General features: G+C 61.2%; 1 protein-coding gene across 1 annotated transcript in view; it reads right to left on the bottom strand.

Annotated features, from left to right (window-relative positions):
- Positions 1 to 189: 189 nt before the first annotated feature.
- SLC1A7 (solute carrier family 1 member 7) overlaps positions 190 to 17,670 on the bottom strand; it is a 32,837-nt gene continuing 15,356 nt past the window's right edge. The window contains exons 3-11 of the mRNA XM_056122343.1: positions 13,200 to 13,415; positions 8,670 to 8,712; positions 7,649 to 7,868; positions 3,744 to 3,843; positions 3,069 to 3,302; positions 2,209 to 2,403; positions 1,487 to 1,621; positions 1,072 to 1,174; positions 190 to 408 (exon numbers count right to left, since the gene is read on the bottom strand). Coding sequence (XP_055978318.1) covers positions 190 to 408; positions 1,072 to 1,174; positions 1,487 to 1,621; positions 2,209 to 2,403; positions 3,069 to 3,302; positions 3,744 to 3,843; positions 7,649 to 7,868; positions 8,670 to 8,712; positions 13,200 to 13,415 — 1,465 coding nt within the window. The remainder of the gene's footprint in view (positions 409 to 1,071; positions 1,175 to 1,486; positions 1,622 to 2,208; positions 2,404 to 3,068; positions 3,303 to 3,743; positions 3,844 to 7,648; positions 7,869 to 8,669; positions 8,713 to 13,199; positions 13,416 to 17,670) is intronic.

Genomic DNA, 17,670 nt, shown 5'->3' with positions numbered 1-17,670 from the left:
TTGGAGCCTGAGACCAGGGGCAAGTGTGCTGAGCTCGCAGAGTCTCGAGTCTGTCATCCCGCGACATGCTCCCTGCTTCCAGGCTGGGCTCTGCCAGACCCCCGCCATCTCTCTGAACTCTGTTTCCCACCAAGTACAGCTACTTCCGGCCTTGAGTGGGTGGGACAGCATGAGGCCCCAGTGGTGGGCTCAGACGTTGGTCTCCAGCTCGTTGATCTCGATGGTGCAGTGGTCAGGACTAGCCCTGGCCAGCTCCTCCTCCGTCTCTGCCTGGACGGGAACGTGGTGGGGGCAGGCGGTGCCCAGGGTCAGCTCCGAGGCTGCGGCCACGATCTTCACACAGCCGTTCTGCTGCGTTGCCAGGATCTCTTGGAGGCTCACGGGCTTGGTGTCAGGGGGTGGCAGTTTCTGAGGCAGAGAGACAGGCCTCAGTGGCGGCAGGCTGGGGGCAGAGGTTACATGCTAGGGGCACTGAAGGAGCAAAGGGCCAGGCTGTGCCACGGGTGGTCTCCCACATGCCTGTGGGGCCCCGAGATCACAGGGCCCCTGAGCTCTCGTGCCAACCTGCTTCCCCTCCTAGGTTGTCTTAGCATAGAGGGGACCCCAGTCCAGGTGTAGTTTCCAGCAGTGGGGGCAGCAGCTTGCTCCTATGGGCATTAAGGAGCCCCACAGCCCACAAAAGCATGTGCAGTGCAAATGCCCACATCTTTGCCAGCATTTGAGGTCCTAGATTCAAACCGCTGCATCTCATGATCCAAAAGTGTGCTCCCTGATGACCCCTGACCTTTATCTGGTGTGGTCCCTGCAACAACAACTAAAGAAGAGGCGTGGTCAGCAAGACCCCTAATATATGAGCTCTGGGATCTGGATTAGGACGGGGTCAGGGGTAGCTCAACCGTAGCAGGTAACGCAGTTACCCCAAACCAGAGGATTTGGGGTGCAGAGGCAGGGAGGCTGAGCTGTCCCGCTGGTGGGTGGAAGAACTGGGATTCTGCACCCCTTTCCCCAGTCTACACCACCTCCCACCCGCCCGCTGCCTTGGTGTGGCCGGGCTGAGCAGGACCGCCTCACCTCAGAGCCCACACTCTGCGCAAAGTCCTTCCGGCAGATGTGAGCCATGATCCCTGCAGCCAGCGCGTCCCCCAGCACGTTGATCATGGTGCGGAAACGGTCCCTGGGGAGCCAATGGGTGGCATGGGGGGCACCTTACAGCCAGGGATGCTGGGACAGGGTGACAAAGCCCACCCCAGCAGGCCCGGGTCTGGCTGCCGGGTGCTTTTTGGTCCCCGTATCCCCGCTCTGTGGTGCTTTGGGTGGACATGCAGACAGGGGGAGGTAGGTGCCGCCCAGCGGCCGCAGTGTGTCTCCAAGTAAGGGACATCGTGAACGCGGGTGGGAACGCGCCCTGTGTCAGGCTGGTGTGGGCGGGTTTGGCACCCCATGCTGCCCCCCACCCCCCCAGTCACGGAGGCCATCCCCTACTCACAGAGCCCAGTCGACAGCGATGATAAGGGTGATGTCGTCCGTGGGCAGCCCCACGGATGTGAGCACGATGACCATGGTGACAAGCCCAGCTTGGGGAATGCCAGCAGCCCCGATGCTAGCTGCAGTGGCCGTGATGCTGGGGTGGAGGGGAATGGGGAGGCTGCTGTTAGTGCTCCCTGTAGGAGTACCATTCGGGACCTCAGACCTGCCACGGAGGTAGGTGTGGGTGTGGGCACACCCCTGCTTGGGGTCCTGGGGCTCCATGGGCCTGTCTTTGCCTGGGTGAAAGTCACCAAGAAATCCTGGGAAAGCTAGTGTCTGAGCTGCTGCCTCTGGCGGGGCCCAGGGGCTGGAGCCTGGTCCCAGAATGATCCTGGAATCCCCTGTATGGTATGAGAGGCCTCCCGCTGGCCTCTGCCCTCCCTCGTAGCCTTCTCTGGGTGGCCCTCAGCTTGCCCTGGCCTCTCTTTGCCCTGAGCTGCCTCATGGCTACCCTGGAGGCCCCTCCAGTCTGGGCCCCCCAGCTGGCTAGGACCCCCTCTCTGTGAGTCAGAACGGGCAAGGAGCAGAACCCCGTTCCCGAAGGCCAGGTCAGGGGTGGCCTGGAACGAGACCTCCCCGCTCTGAGACCTCCCCACCCCGTACCTGCAGGTCAGGAGCCCCCTCTCAGCACGCCAGCCCCCCGTCCCTCTTCCTCCGCACCAGGGTCAGGGCTGGGCACACCTGATGGTGACGATCTGCCCAAAGTCCAACTCGTGGTTGTTGACCTGGGCGATGAAAATGGCAGCCACAGCCTCGTAGAGCGCGGTCCCATCCATGTTGATGGTGGCGCCCACGGGCAGCACGAAGCGGGCGATGCGCCGGTCGATGTGGTTGTTCTCTAGCAGACACTTGAAGGTGATGGGCAGCGTGGCCGAACTGCGGGCAGAGGGGCCAAGAGTGCCCATCTCGCTCCCTCAGGGCTGCCTTGGGGCCTTGGCATGGTGGCCAGCAGGGCCTTCCTTCAACTCCTGCCACGCGTGGGCCAACAGGGGAGTGGGGTTCTGGTGCCTTGTCCGTGCTGGCTCATAGAGAGGGCAGCTGAGCCAGTTGGGGGGCCGAGACCAGAGGGACCTCCAGAGGGGGCACACGGGAGCCTCTGGGCCTCACTCCCAAGAGAATGGGGCTTCGATCCATCTCTGAGGGCCAGACACGGGCATTCCCAGTGCCCAGCTGGGATGAAGGCGGCCCTAGTTTGGGGCAGCCTCCTCCTAGCCTGGTCCCCTTGTCCCGAGAGACCCCTGGACTGCAGAGCTGTGAAGGGCCCATGGAGAGGGGGGCCTAAGGCCAGCGCCCCATCACTGGCTGCCACTGCCACTGTGGTGGCCATGTGACTCCTGCAGCTCCAGGCAGTACTGGCCCTGGAGAGGCCCCCAAGCCCATCCTGTCCCCGGCCCCCTGGGCACTGTATGTCAAAGACCAGGCTCGTTCCCCTGACGACTCCTGACCTGTGACCCGGACTGTACAGAGGCTCCCCCTGCCCTAGGGCCAGCGATGGTTCTAGGGGACAGAGCGTGGCAACCCCTGTCCTGCTGGTGCCCCACCTGGAGGAGGTGGCCAGCGCGATGAGAAGGGCCTGGAGGACGCCGCGGATGAAGACGATGGGGTTCTTCTTGGTGATGAGGAAGTAGAGCAGGGGCAGGAGGAAGAGGCCGTGGGCCACCAGGCCACACACCACTGTGATGGCGTAGAAGCCCAGCTTCTTCCGGACGGCCGCGGGGTCGTCCATCTCCAGGATCTTGCCGGCGATGAGGAACACGATGCCGAAGGGGAAGTACCTGGGGCAGTGGCCACAGGCTCAGGCCCATGAGGATTGAGAGTCTGGGCCTGGCTGGACCCCTACAACATAGCCGCCACCTCAGCCAGTCACCCCCAGGGCTCTGGACCAGAGAACACACGTGTACCCGCCCCCCCCACGCCCGAGGCCAGCAGCTCTGGAGAGACCTCTGTGTCCTCCCTGCTGAACCCCACAAGGTTGGCCTAGAATATTCCCCAGGCCTGACCTCTGACCCAGGAGGGGCACGAGTTCAGGGCTCCCTTCCTCCTAAAGCTGAGCTGAAGAAGGCCATGGGGAAACTGAGGCGGGTACAGTCAGGCCAGGCTTAGCTCTTAGCTGTCCTCCTGACAGGGCAGGGGGCACCCGAAGGACACGTGGGGCCTCCTGGCAACTTTCTGTTCCCACCCTCCGTTCTCTGCGGTGGCCCCTCTGTGAGGCTTACCACACGGCCACGGCCACGATCTTCATGACGGACTCATTGAGACACTGGCAGAAGCTGAGCAGGGGGGCCCCGCTGTCACCCATGCGGCCCAGCATGATGCCTGAGGGGCAGGAGGGTCATTACTGTTGCCCATGGACACTGCGGCTTGCAGCAGGAAGGGGGCAGAGGCAGGGGGGCACCCGGGGGCATGTGGAGACCAGCTCTGGGCTGATTTCCCAGCAGCCTCCAGGCCCTCATGCCCGACTCTCTCCACGGCCCTGCACGGTGGCCTTCGAACCAGCTGCCATCTCTCTCCTCCCACCGTCCCTGTATGCTTCAGGTAAACTCACTTCCCTGCCTCTGCCACACTAGGCTCGCAAGCTCCTCCGCCTCCAGACCCCTCTTGACCTGTCCCACCTGTTCTGGCCTTCTCCAGCCCCGACATCACTCCCGGCCTCTTTAGGCTTCGACAATCCACAGGGCTCAGGCTCCTGGAACACCAGCCACCCTGCTCTCTGTGTGGGCTGGAGACCACCGCACCCGCGGCCAGCGCCCCACTCCGCTCTTGCAGCATCTGCCTCTGGACCAGACCTCTATGACCGCTCACCCTGCACCTCCCCGAGTCTCGCTTCTGTGTCTCCTCCAGCGGTCAGCTCCGCAGGGCGAGAACAGTCTCCAGAGAGAGGGCACACAGTTACCTGGAATCTCTCCTGGAGACCCCGAGACCCGCTCCCGCTCCCTAAGGTTCTGGCTTTCTGTCACGGCCGCTCTGCCCTCTGTGCTTCGGGAAGTGAGCACTGTGCATGGAAGTGAGCACCGCCAGGTCTGCCTCCTGCAGTGACAGTGGCCGGCCACCCTTCTGGTCACAGACGTGCCGAGCAACACCCCTTGGAGCTGCCCTCATGAGGCCATTATCCCTGGGCTCTTGTCCAGTCAGGGAGGGGCAGAGAGCTGGACCCCTGCCGAGGGGACCCCAGAGAAGGGCTCCCCGAGCCCACACTGTCCATGTGGTGGCAGGGTGGCTGGGCATTCCCAGTGCCCAGCTGGGATGAAGGAGGCCCTGGTTTGGGGCAGCCTTCTCCCAGCCTGGTCAATGTGACCGAGGGCAGCCTGGCTGCTCTTGGGCCCAGGGCCCCTCCAGCTCTCTTCCTCCCAGGCGGTTCCTGCAGCTCATCGGCTCCATCAGGACTTTCCAGGGGCAAACCAGGGCTGCTGGCGGGGCCAGAGGGACTGTAGGCTCCACACCAGGGAGGTGGAAAAAGGCAGGTGAGGAGCCCAAAGAGCACGAGTAGGACCACTGTGCCTGCATGCTCAGTCACCCAGACATGGGCATGCACTGATGGGCCACACACCAACGTGGGCACGCACCAACGTGGGCATACACAGATGTGGGCACACACTGACATGGCCATGCACCTATACTGGCATACACCAATGTGGCCAAGCACAGTTGTAGGCAAACATCAATGTGGGCAAGCACCAATATGGGTACATATCAATGTAAGCATGTACCAAGGTGGGCATGCACCAATGTGAGCACACACCAATGTGGGTACACACCAATGTGGGCATGGGCCAATGTGGGCATGTGCCAGTGTGCAGACACACATTGATATGGGCAGGCACAGATGTGGGCATATACTGATGCGGCCACACACTGCTGTGGGCATACAACAATGTGGGCACACAGTGGATGTGGGCATGCACTGATGTGAGCAGCACTGGTGTGGGCACACACAGACACAGGCAGGTTCTGATGCCCGTGCAGAGAAGAGGGCACACGGAGGCACAGGCACCAGCTGATGTGGGTGCATATCAGGTGGACACAAGCCAGACAGTGCCCGGGCACTGAGTGACTGAGCCAGGGGCCCCAGGGTCTCTGCCTAAGGATGCTCTTGGAGGCACTGCTGGGAGGAAGGACTCTGGACTGGGGACTCGCTGCCCCAGCAGCTGGCCAAGAAAACAAAAGCTCCAGGGCTGGGGAGAGAGCCCAAAGGGCGGGGCACATGCTTGGCACGTGGGCACCCCAGGTTTGATCCCTGGTACCACATGGTTCCCTGAATACCTCTGGATGGGGCCCCTGAATAAATGAAAAATATATGTACTGATAAAAAAAGAGCATCTCTCCGGTCATGTAGTCATTCCTCTGTGCAGGTGGGCAGGACGCCAGCCCCACTGTGGCCAGGGCCGAGGGAGAGGGGCCAGGCCCCAGCTGCTGGGCAGACATGAAACATTACTCAGGCGATTACATAACAGCCAGGGGTCAAACGTTTAAGTCAGGCAGCGATGGTGGAGCTCAGGACATCTGACCAGTACATGGGTCCGGGGGCACCCAGAGGACATGGCCTAGGCCCCTCCAGAACGAGGACATGCGGGAGAGAGGAAGGGAGCGCAGTGGGCGGAGAAGGAAGCAGCTGCATGCCTGTCTCACCTCGAACCCGTTTCCAGGCGCCCCGAGAGCCCCATGGGCTTCTGCAGGAACTCCATGTCCCCTCGGAGGACACAGCAGAGCACGGACCTGTCGGCAGCTTCGGCAGAAACCAGTGAGGCTGCCTGGCCGGGCGGAGGGGGCGGAAGGCAAGCGAGACTGGGGGAAGGTTCTGGCTGACTAAAGAGAGGTGGACCCGAGCTGAGGGGGGAGTCGAAACTGACCCTCAGCTCTCCTGCCTGGGGGACGGGAGGCTTCCTACGTGAAAGGAAAGCCTGTGGAGAAGTCAGGAAGTAGGGAACCTTCTAGGTGGGCGAGGTTGGGACCAGTTTTAGAATAAGGCCCCCAGCAACTGGCACAGACTAGAATGGCAGGGTCAGGACTGCCAAGCCCTGTTGCTCTGGAAGGGCTTGGAGATGCGCCAAGAAGAAAAGAAGCTGTTTGTATGTATGTGTGTGGTGGTACTGGTGTGTGTGTGGGGGTGATTGGTGTGAGTGGTGTGGGACTGGGTATGTGTGTGCGCACGTGTGTGTGGTGGTACTGGTGTGTGTGTGCGGAGGTACTGGTATGTGCGTGTGTGTATGTGTATGTGTGTGTGGTGGAACTGGTGTGTGTGTTGTGTGTGTTGGTGTGTGCATGAGTGTGTGTAGTGGGACTGGTGTGCATATGTCTGTGTGTAGTAATATTTGTGTGTACAAGTAGGTATGTGTGTGCAGTGGTACTGGCTTAGGTGTGTGTGGTGGTACTGGTGTGTGTGATGTGAGTGTGTATGTGTGTGCCATGTGTGGTGACCATGTGTTGTGTGTGCATGTGTGGTGGAGTGTGTGTGGGGTATGTGTGATGGTTGTATATGTGTGTGGTGGTACTGGTGTGTGTGTGTGTGTGTGTGTGCGCGCGCGCGTGCCCAGCGTATGTGGATATCTTCAGAGAGAAGCGTATCTCTGAGCCTTACAGGACAGGAAGCTTACACAGTTTGGGGCAGCACAAAGGAGAAGGAAACACGTTCACGTCCGGAGCTCTCGGACAGGCCTGTGCAGTGACGCGCTGCGGTCTCGCCTCTCCCAGCATCAGGCTTAGAAACCTGTGGCTGGGGGCTTGGAACTGGGGCAGAGTATGAAGGGGGTGGTCAGGGAGGCCAGCTGCGCTCCCCAAGAAATGCCTAGAGGATGGAGGTCCAGGGAGAAGCCCAAGGCTGGGGTGTGGGCATGTCGATCTCAGCGCTTGAGTTTCAGCATGTTCTGTTCTGTCCTCGCCAGGAGAGACCCTGGGAGGGCCCCAAGGGGAGAGAGAATGGGGGGGGGCAGGAAGATCCGAGTGAGGAACCTCTAATTACAATAGGGGAGGCTTGGGGGGACCCCTCTGCCATGGAGTGGAGACTGTCCTCTACTGGACAGCAAAGGCAGGAAGCGCCTGGAGGATGGGGTGAGTAGGAACACACAGACAACGGGGCTGCTGGAGAGTTGGCCCGGGCTCTGTGGGGCATGGGGGTGGCACTCACCCATGGTGGCCGAGAAGATGACGATCCCCAGCACGTTCATGCCGTCGCTGGTGCCGGGCTCCGACCTGTAGACGACCTCGGGCGGTGGGGTGAGGTCCAGGGCGAAACTGTGCACCCGGGAGCTGTTCTCCTCCTGGAGTCCGTAGATGAGGGGCCTCCGGGAAGCCCCCTCCGACGGCACTTTGGGGGACTTGACAATGGCAGTGGTCTTGGTGCGGTACTGGAGGGTGACACCCCACGGGGAAGGAGTCAGGGCCAAGGGTGCGTTAACACCAACACAATCCAAGCCCGGGGAAGTGTTTGTCCCAGGAGCGCCAGGGCTGACCCAGTGCTGAGAGGCAGCTAGGACAGGCTCCTTATCAGTGCTCTGCCACGAAGAACATGGAGGGTCCTTTCTCCATCTCTACGCTCCCCAGCCATGGGCCACACTCCCCTGCCATCTTCTTCCTTCTCAGTGTCACACCTTCCGGCTGGCCATGTCCTCACTGACCTGAGAGGACCTGCATCTACCTGCTGTCCCTTCCTACCCCGCTACCCTGCCTAAACAGTCAACCTGCCTGGTGGACTCAGGGACTGGTGTCTGGCCAGCCCAGGGACCTGGCCTAGTTTCTGGTCAGAAATCCCACCTGCTCCAACTCCCACAGGAAGTGGGAGCTCTGAGTGGATCGAACGCCTTAAATATTCATCCATACCTCCAAGAGGGGACTTGAAAGGGTTCCCCTGATATCAGTCCCCACCCCAGACATAGTCTCAGCCTTCCACATCGCAAAACAAAATCTAGGACAGCGGCACTTACTCTGTAAGTCTTTGATGCCTGTCAAAGACCCCAGTGATGCCCACCAAGGCCTCCTCCATGGCTCTGGGGGGCTCCTTACCTGAAGCGGGGCCTGCTGGGCTCGTGGGAACCCTGACTTTCCTAGCCGTCCACGGAATCTCTGCTCCATCTGTCAAACTCGCCCACAGACCTCCAAGACTGGTCCCTTCTCCCCGCCCCCCTGCGTCATCCAGGGACCCCACTCACCTGCTTGAAAGTGGCCTCTACCAGGTTGGCTGGGAACATGTTCCTGGGGAGAGAGCCAGTAGGTGAAGAATGCCAGTGTCACAGCAAGGTCACAGCAGGGTCATGGCAGGGGTCCTCCCTCCTTAAGGGGTCGAGGCTATCTCCTGCCCCACTTCCCTCCCTCTGCAGACCTGCCCTCCCCACTCTCAGTCCTTAAAGCTCCAACACCAACGCTGGATTTTCCTGAAATAAGCTGTGTCCACTTGCAGCTCCTGGCCTGTGTCCCTGCAGCCGAGAATGACGGCCCTGTTTTGCTCAGACCCTTCTCCTGCAGGCGGCCATGGTGGCCCCTAGAAGGCAGGACTCAGGAGTTCGTGTTGTACCTGTGGCACTTAAGTGGGGTCCCTCTTTCCAGTCATACAGCTACAGGAAGAGGGGGCTTGTCCTCCCAGACAGAAGGGTGTCAGGGCCAGCATGGCCAGACACCGACTGCGCGACACCCAGGGGCAATCCCAGACCTCCCTGAGCATCACCGATGGCACCACTGGGGTGGCCTGGGTACCCCTGGGACAACAGGGCCGGAGCAGCACGGCACCCTCGGGTTCCTGCATCGAACCTCGGGCCAGATTGGTTGAGAACCTCCAAGATGGGCCCCCTGAGCACTACTTGGGAGCACCTCCTCCAAAAGAAAGAAAATCAATGTAACAGAAGTGACAGCCCCAAAACAACCAAGTGAAGCTGCACCTTCAGAGTCCAGCCAGCTGTGTCCAGGCCAGCCAGGACAGAAGGGCCTGTGGGAAGCGCCCTCCTGCTCCCAGAAAACATTAAAGTCACATCCTACATCGTGTTCTGAACGCAAATGAATTCTATATGGGGGGAAAGTGATTTAAAAGATGGAAGTACAAAAAGAAGAAAATGTAGGCTAATTTCTATTGTGAGGTTGGGATCACACCTTGTGTGCCCAGGAATTACTCCCAGCTCTGTGCTTAGGTCTCTGGGGTGCTCTGAGGACCGTCTGTGGTGTTGGTGGTTTGAACTGGGGTTAGCCACATGTAAGGACTGGACTGGACTGGGTTGGCACATCCCGGCCTAATCCACACACTGGGCGTACTGGTGCTGCCTCCTCCTTTCCACCCAGTTCTTCAAAGTCGCTTCTCTTCCAAGACTCAACCCTCACATCCATGCAGCTGTATATATGGAAGTGAGGGTGTCTGGCTCCTAAAGACACCCCAGCAGCCACACCCGGAGAGCTGAACTGGTCATTTTTCTCACTGCTGCTGAATACCAGGTCCGTGGTGGCAGGAGGAAGAGGCTAGAGTGAGTGAACAAGGCAGGAAGCTGAAAGGATGGCCTTGGCTCCCCACGGCTTCCAGTGCTGAAACGAGGGCCCAGGCAGCAGGGCTGGAAACCGAGGTCATCAAGACTCCAAAGAGGTGTTGGCTTCTCAGTAGGTTACAAGATTCCTGAGGCTGGAAGAGAAACTCCCTGCATGGACTCTGACGTGGAGCAGACCCACAGCACGGAAACCCACTGAGCTCTGGGGCTCCGCATCCCTGCTGCTCCCAGCCTCAGCCCTGGGTGCGAGGGGCCAGAACGGGGGCTGTCGGCACTGCCGACTGTTACATGGTTCTGAAATCTCTCCTCACCTGGGGACAGCGCCAAGAGGTTTGGCGAATGGCTTATACGGTGGATTCCTAGAGGGAACCCAGAGGGAAGGCTGCATTAGTTAGCATGAGAAGAAACGCTGGATATTCAAAACGCGGTGGTGGGGGTGGGGACCACAGAACTCACAGCCAGTGCTGACTGGCAGACTGACTGATGCTTGGAAGCTGGAACGCCTGTGGCAGGGACGGCTCCCGGCTGCCCCAGCTCCTGCAGGAGCTGCTGGGTCCTGGGAAACCCTGTGCAGACGCGCACTCAGAGGGGCCCTTCCACACTCTTCCTCAGCTGTCTTCCGTCTTTCCTGTCTCTTCGTGGACACTTGTTGACAGGGCTGCGGTCATGGGGGTCACACACTCGCCGGGCTGTGGTGCTCACACACTCAGTGCTCGCTGAGCTTTACACCTCTTGCTTATGTTTTATCTGGGGGAGGCACACCTGTCAGTGCTCAGGGCGACTCCTGGTTGGCACTCAGGCCAGCTTCAAGCCCAGGTCTCCTGCCAGTGCCACCTGCATGCCAGCACTGTGTGCCTTCCTCTCTGGCCTGACTTTCTACTCCTCCCGCTGCGACGATCTCTCTCTCTCTCTCTCTCTCTCTCTCTCTCTCTCTCTCTCTCTCTCTCACACACACACACACACACACAGACTCACATACACATACATATACTCACTCACACACACACTCACACATTCACACACACTCACTCTCTCACACACACACACACAGACTCACATACACATACATATACTCACACACACACTCACACATTCACACACACTCACTCTCACACACACATACTCACACAGACACACACACATACACACACACTCACACACACACTCACACATTCACACACACTCACTCTCACACACACATACACACAGACACACTCGCACACACACTGGCATACACTTGCACACACACACATGCACACATACACACACACACACACACACACACACACTGGCCAGGCCGGTGCTTCCTGCCTGTGGTGCTCGTGGGTCTTCTCAGTTGTGGTGAGTGGGGGCCCATTGATTTTCCCATGGTGCTTACATGCCTCTGGCTGTGGTGCTGCCCTGGTGCCTTGGGGAGTCCTTGGGGAGGCTTGGTGTGGGGAGACAGACTTTGCCCCCGAAGTGGGTCATGGGCTCAGCAGCCCCCACCTTCCCGTTTCACTTGTCACACCCGACCCTTCCCCTGTCCCCCCACCAAGCTCCCCCACAGTACTGCCCCTCGGGAGATGCCTGCTGGGGGCAGAGGCAGGATAAGGGGCCCCGGGAGCCCCCTACCCACCATGCCCACCTAGCCACTAGATCTAGAAGCGGACGCAGAGCGGGGCGGGCTGGCAGCCCGTCCCCTTGCTCTTCCATGGCGTCTTGGCCAGAGCAGGTGTTTATCAAAGCGGGTGACCACACCCCCACCAGGGTTTCTTCCGATGTCCAGTCACACCCCGTGGTCCCAGTGGCTTCTGTCTCCCAGACACAGCAGCATCTCCTGTTTGCCCGTGAGGTGGGCCTCAGCTTTGCACCCGCCACCTCCTCTCCCAGAACCCACCGGGGATGCTCCTGCTGGCGCTGCTCCCAGGGGCACAGGCTAGAGAGGACCCGGGGAGTGGACACGACTCCCGCAGGGGGCAGGGCTGAGACCTGCCAGCACGAGGAGGGGCGTCTCCCCAGGGGCACACGATCTCTGCAGCACCACTCCCACCAGACTCGGGCTGACCACCCGCCTTGCAGAACAACTTTCCTCAGGGTTGAGAACAAGGGAAGGGCAGGGAGGGGCTTGGGTGTGTGTGTGTGGCGGGGGAGGGGGGGACCTCAAACCAGAAGCATCTATTCCGCCACGTGGAAGCAACAAGAAGCTTCTGGAACATCTGACTCTGCCCCGACTTGCGTCCTGTCCTGTGCTGTCAGTGCTGAGCTCTGCGTGGCAGCGGGGGAGGGGCGGCTCCCCGAGTGCCGAAAGCCCTTTCACCGCAGGGAAAAGGCTGTTTCCAATCAGAGTCCAAGAAACGATGAATCATAATCACGAACCTTAGAAGTGAAAGGTCTGAGACTCGCTGCTTCCAGGTCCCCAGGTCCGGGCCTCTCTCTGCTCTCGATCACCCCCACAGGCCCCGCCGGGCTACGGTCCTGCTCGCTCCTGTGTCTTCAGATCTAATGCCTCGCCCCCCGCCCCCCCAGCCCCCTGCGCCTCCACTTGCTCATTTCCCACGAGTCAGACCCACTGCTCAGTCTGCCGTGTTTCCCCCACATCCCCCCTGCTCCAGCACCGCTTCTGGGTGTGGTGGCCACGCCACCGTCCACTGCAGCCAACACCTGGGCACAGCTGTTGCTCACCAGGAGTGGTCCCGTCCCAGTGTCCTTCACTGCAGAGCCAGCTTAGCCCAACCCCCCCCCCCCCCACTGTGCTCTGTGCTGCCCTCGCCTGCCCCCCACCACCCCCCGTCTATGCTGTGCCTAGTGATTCAGGGAGATCTCTCTCCCTCCTCCAGGGCTCGAGTCGGGTTTGAGTTTCCGGGAGGCAGAAGGGGACACGCAGCAGATGGGGAGTGGGCCACGGGCCTGTGGGGTGGGGCTGTGGCCTCTGGGGGCCAGCTGCGTCTGTGCCATGCATGCCGAGTAGGGGATCAAGGAGGGCCCTTCCAGGCAGAAGGCACAGCTCTGGGCCCCCTAAAGTCACCTCATCCCTTAGAGCCTCCTGGCTCCTGGGGTGGTACTGTGAGAAGCACGGGGCTGAAGAGCAGAGGGCAGCTGTGGGTGCCCACAGGCCCCCATCCTTGCCACCAACCACCAAGCACACAGCTTGAGCCCACCACCACCACCACCGAGAGTCCCGGGGCGGTGCAGGCTGAGCCAGTGCCGCCGAGGTGGGCGTGTGGTGAGGCTTACCGGACGAGGTCCAGGAGGGCGTCGGCGGAGCTCAGGACAGGCTTGCCACTGTGTTCCGTGGCCTCCTTCTGGGCCGCGCCCCCGGGGTGGATGACAGAGACCATGACGATGCCCACGATGACGGCCATGAAGGTGGTCCACAGGTAGTAGGCCACGGTGAGGAGGCCCAGGCGGCTGGAGGTCTTAGCGTCCAGGGAGGCGAGACCAGACATCAGGCTGAGAGATTGGTGTGGGTCAGGTTCCGTGCTGGGGGTCTAGGCCTCAGGCAGACCTCCTATCAGGCCTGACCAGCTTTCCCAGAACTCCCCTGGGGGGCTCCAGGGTATGGGTTATCACAGGACACCCTCTTCCCCCACCAGCATCCCTGTATTCCTGCTCCTTCCCTCCCCTCGGCTCTGCCCTTCCCGGATGCAGTCACCAGCTCCATCTTCAGACCTCTGGGCCTTTGCATGTGCTGCTTCCCCTGGCATCCTCTTCTCAGTCACCGTCTTGCCTACCACACACTCGTGGGGGAAAGCCACACTCACTGTCATCTCTTTGGGGAGCACTGTTTCAAATGAGCTACCTCTCCCTCTGAGTCAGGCCCTCATGCTGGGCCTCGCAGATTAGCCGGACTCCTTGCCAAAGCCTGGTAGCAGCCTGCCTTCCAGCCTGTCTCTCACCAGACTGGGGACACGGAGATGGACATACCTGGCTCCCTGCGGGGCCCAGCTCAGCGGCCACCATGCAGGTGATGGCAGAGGCTGCCAGAGGCAGGGCCGCGGGGATGGGGGGGAGGGAGGGAGGGCAGGCGGGCACTGGACTAGGCACCAGAGACCTCGGGCGTAGTCCCGGCCCTGCCCACACAGCCCATCCCTGGCTTCAGGCCTCAGATTCCGCTTGCCCCTGAGAGATGCTACCAGCTGAATTCTGGGTCGCTGAGTGTCTGGACCCAGACTGCCCTTATGAGAAGTGCATGAGGGGTTCGTGGGCTTCTCCCCTCTAGGCTTGCCGCCTTGCAGCCCCCCAGAGCCAGCCAGCTCCATGGGTGGGTGGGGGCACGGTTAGTGAAGGAGATGCCGTGTTGTGCTTTGCTGATAAGAGGGGCTTCCCCCAAAGCCCTTCATTTCTCTTCATGAACCGTTTCGTTTCAGTAGACAGGAGCAGACGTTGCCTCCCAGTCCCGTTCACATGGACACGGCTGGCGGGACACATCAGGCTGAGCACAGGAGCCCGCCCCACTCCTGCTGGCCACAGCCTCTGCTGAGACGCAGTGTCAAGGTCCCCTCCTCCTGGAAGCCTTCCTTGACCACCACCCTGGATTCCTCAGCCACGTCTCAGGAGCCTGCAGGCCTGAGCCCGGCCTGACTTCAGTGCGGGGTCCACACTGCCATGCGGGCGGGAGGAAGGGCTGAGCCAGCACTGATCATCTCTGCACCTTCTCTGCCAGGACTCGACCCATTCTCAGTGGCTGGGGGTGGGAAGAGGGCGCCAGTGTACATCCTGGAGGGGTAACGGGCCTGTGTGGCCAGGGCAAAATGGGCTGCCCTGCGTTCACTGTCCCTGAGGGGGATTATCCGCAGTGGGCAGCCCAGGCTGCACAATCCCCCAACCCACCCAGAACTGCCAGGCAAGTCCTGCGAGGAGGGGCTGCTGGCGGCCATGGCCCCCACCCCAAGCTATCTCCTGCCCTTCACAGGTTTCCTCAGACCCTCTGGGCCCTGCCCTGTGTCTGCAGACAGAAAACCTCACCACGCTTCTGGTTTGGCGAGGGTGCGGGGAAGAACGTGGATGCTCAGGACACAGATGGACTCAAGGAACCAGTGGATGAAGGGGATGCCTCAGTCCCTGCCGGAAGGGGTCAAGAAATGCTCTCTTTCCTCAGGGGAGTGAGGGGTCACTTCTAGCCTGGAGAGTCAGGGAGGGCTTCCTGGAGGAGAGGGCATTTGAGTTGGTTCTGGGAAGATGAAAAGGATTAGGAGGTGGGTGGATGTGCAGTTGGCAATGGAGGTCTGGGGGAAGGCGCGGGGGGGGACTAGGGATGGGAAGGGTGGGGAGTGAGGCCATTTAACCTGGCTGGGTGCCCCAGAGAGACTCCGGGAGCTCCAAAGCCTGGGACCCCCTCCCCAGCCCTCTGGCCAGCAGCCAGGTTGAACAACTGTAAAGCCTGAGACCATGATGGCTGGGGGAGTCCCTGGGCTTGGGGGGGCAGAGAGCCCCGGTTCAAGTGCTCCACTGCAGAGCGGGGGAGCAGCACCAGCTCTTACCAAGCGGCTCATCCCCCAGCACATGTTGGAAGGATGAGTGTGCTCTCTACGACCAGGGCCCCCCACCCAGGGCACCCCGGGGCCAGTCTCCTGGGCCAGCTGTGAGGCTCTCGCTAGCTCTAGGGGGACAGCAGGCTGTCAGCGCCAGAGCTGTCGGGGACAGGGAGCCTCTGCGGTGGCTCCGGGCCCACACTCTTGTGTGAGTGGAGGAAGACAGGAGCGGGTCTCGGGGGGCGTCTCCAGCCTCTCCTCGCCTCCGGCCCTTTTCATCAATGGCTTGGCCGGGCCCTGGCGAACATGTGGATCTGATTTGTGGAGGACCGGAAGCTGCAACAGCTGATGTGCAGGATGAGGGCGTCGGGACAAAGCGGAACCCAAGCGGCTGGGTGCATGGGCCAGCTCTGACACGAGTCCCGCGGGGACACGTGTGAGGAAAGTGGCTCGGGCGGCAGCTCCCTGGGTGCAGCAGCTGTACGTGGGGCTGGGACTTGGGGGTTTGGTCCCTGTCAGTTGCTGCATCATCTGGGGCCAGGAGACCCCGGGGCATTCATGGAGCCGGTGCTGACCTTGCCACCTACGGGGACGAACCATCGGGGAGGGAGGAGAGTTGCCTGTCCAGGGCGAGGTGGAGGGCTGGGCACCGTGGGTGCAGATGGAGGAAACCAAAGGAGCAGAGCGCAGTTCCGGACCTGCAACTTTTAGTTGCCAGCTGCCCTGCCCCACAGTGCTCAGTACTTTTGGACCCTGGAGGGTGCACGCACCAGGCAAGGAGCAGCAGTGAGTGGAATTTGAATCCTGGACCCTCGCCTGACAGCACTCACCGTCGCCACAGGCTGGCACAAGGAGGGCCGGGGAGGTGGCGGGCTGGCCTGGAGGCCTGTGGGGGCTGTACAGCCCTGCCAAGCATCCCGCCTGCCGCTGATGGCCACTGCTGCATCAGTGCCGCTGAACTGTCCCCAGACGGCCCGGCCACACCCCTGTCCCCAAGCCAACTCCACTCAGACCGAGGCAGATGCCAGATCCTGGGATAGCCGTTGGTGCCCACACCCCTCTCCAGTGGGCAGACGTCCTTCACAGCTTGAGGGCCCCTCGCAGGCGGAAGACCCAGCTCTCCGCAGGGCGAGCCACGCTTATCAGGAAGCCCTGAAGGGCTCAGAAAGAATCCATCCCCACAGAAATACTCCCCAGAACCAGCCCCGCCCTCCTGCCATACTGACCATCACGTGGATCAGCTTAGGGAGCAGAGGAGGCCGCTGCCCAGGCCCCTGAACTCTGGGCCAGTGCTCCATGAGAATGGACATCGGCCAGCTTACAATGATTAGAAGCCAGTGCTAGGGGTGGTCACAGACCTCTGGTTCCTGATGCCCCCTCCTTCCTAAGCACTTCCTGCTAGGCACGTGTGCCCCCCAGGGCAGGGAGAGCCCAGCCCTCACCCCCACCCATGCTTAACCTACCTGCTGGGCCTCGAGCTTCCTTTCCCTTCCCACCAGGTGGGTGCCATCGGGGGTGCAGACCCTGAGAGGGTTGCAGGCTGGAGCAGTGCCCCCCCGAAAGCCCGTCACCTGCCCACGGGTCCCTGGTGCATATGAACACAGCCCCCCTCTGCCCATTCAGTCGCCTGGTCCCCAAGCCTGTACCTGCCAGATATGGCCCCCACAGGCAGAAGGTGACCCCGCCAGCACAATGCTTCTCAGTGGCCACGGAAACTTCCAACTCCTTGCCATCCCCAGACTCAGTTACACCCACAACCCACCCCACAGGGAACCCTGGCTGAGGGTGCTATGGGGTTCCAAGAACATGGAGATAGGCTTGTGGAGCCCAAGGAGCTCTCCAAGTGGGCCTCTGCAGCTCGACCCCACAAAACCCTGAGGGAGAGAGCATCCCGGGCAGGCTTCCTGGAGGAGGTGCCTTTTCAAGGGGTCCCAGACAGGAGTCTCTCACGAGGATGGAGCTGGGGAGATGCTCAGTCACTAGGCTGAGGGTGTGACCCCACCCGCAGTCCACACACAGCTGGGCCACATTTCCCCTCTGGATGAGTAAGGCGCTCAGCTGGCCGGGCACAAGGGCCAAAGGCAGGTCCCCAGGCTCCCATCAAAAGCAGTGCTCAGAATAGGGCCGGCAGCCGAGAGGAGAGAGCAAGACCTCTCCAACGCCCCGTCAGCCGCCCCCAGCACCCCGGCTCTCCAGCCAGACTCAGATGGCTGTTTGGCCCAGGACCAGTTCCA

Source organism: Sorex fumeus, unplaced genomic scaffold (assembly GCF_029834395.1).
Source record: "Sorex fumeus unplaced genomic scaffold, SorFum_2.1 ptg000045l, whole genome shotgun sequence".
In the NCBI taxonomy this organism is placed as follows: Eukaryota; Metazoa; Chordata; class Mammalia; order Eulipotyphla; family Soricidae; genus Sorex; species Sorex fumeus.
This window is presented reverse-complemented; position numbering and strand designations above follow the sequence as displayed.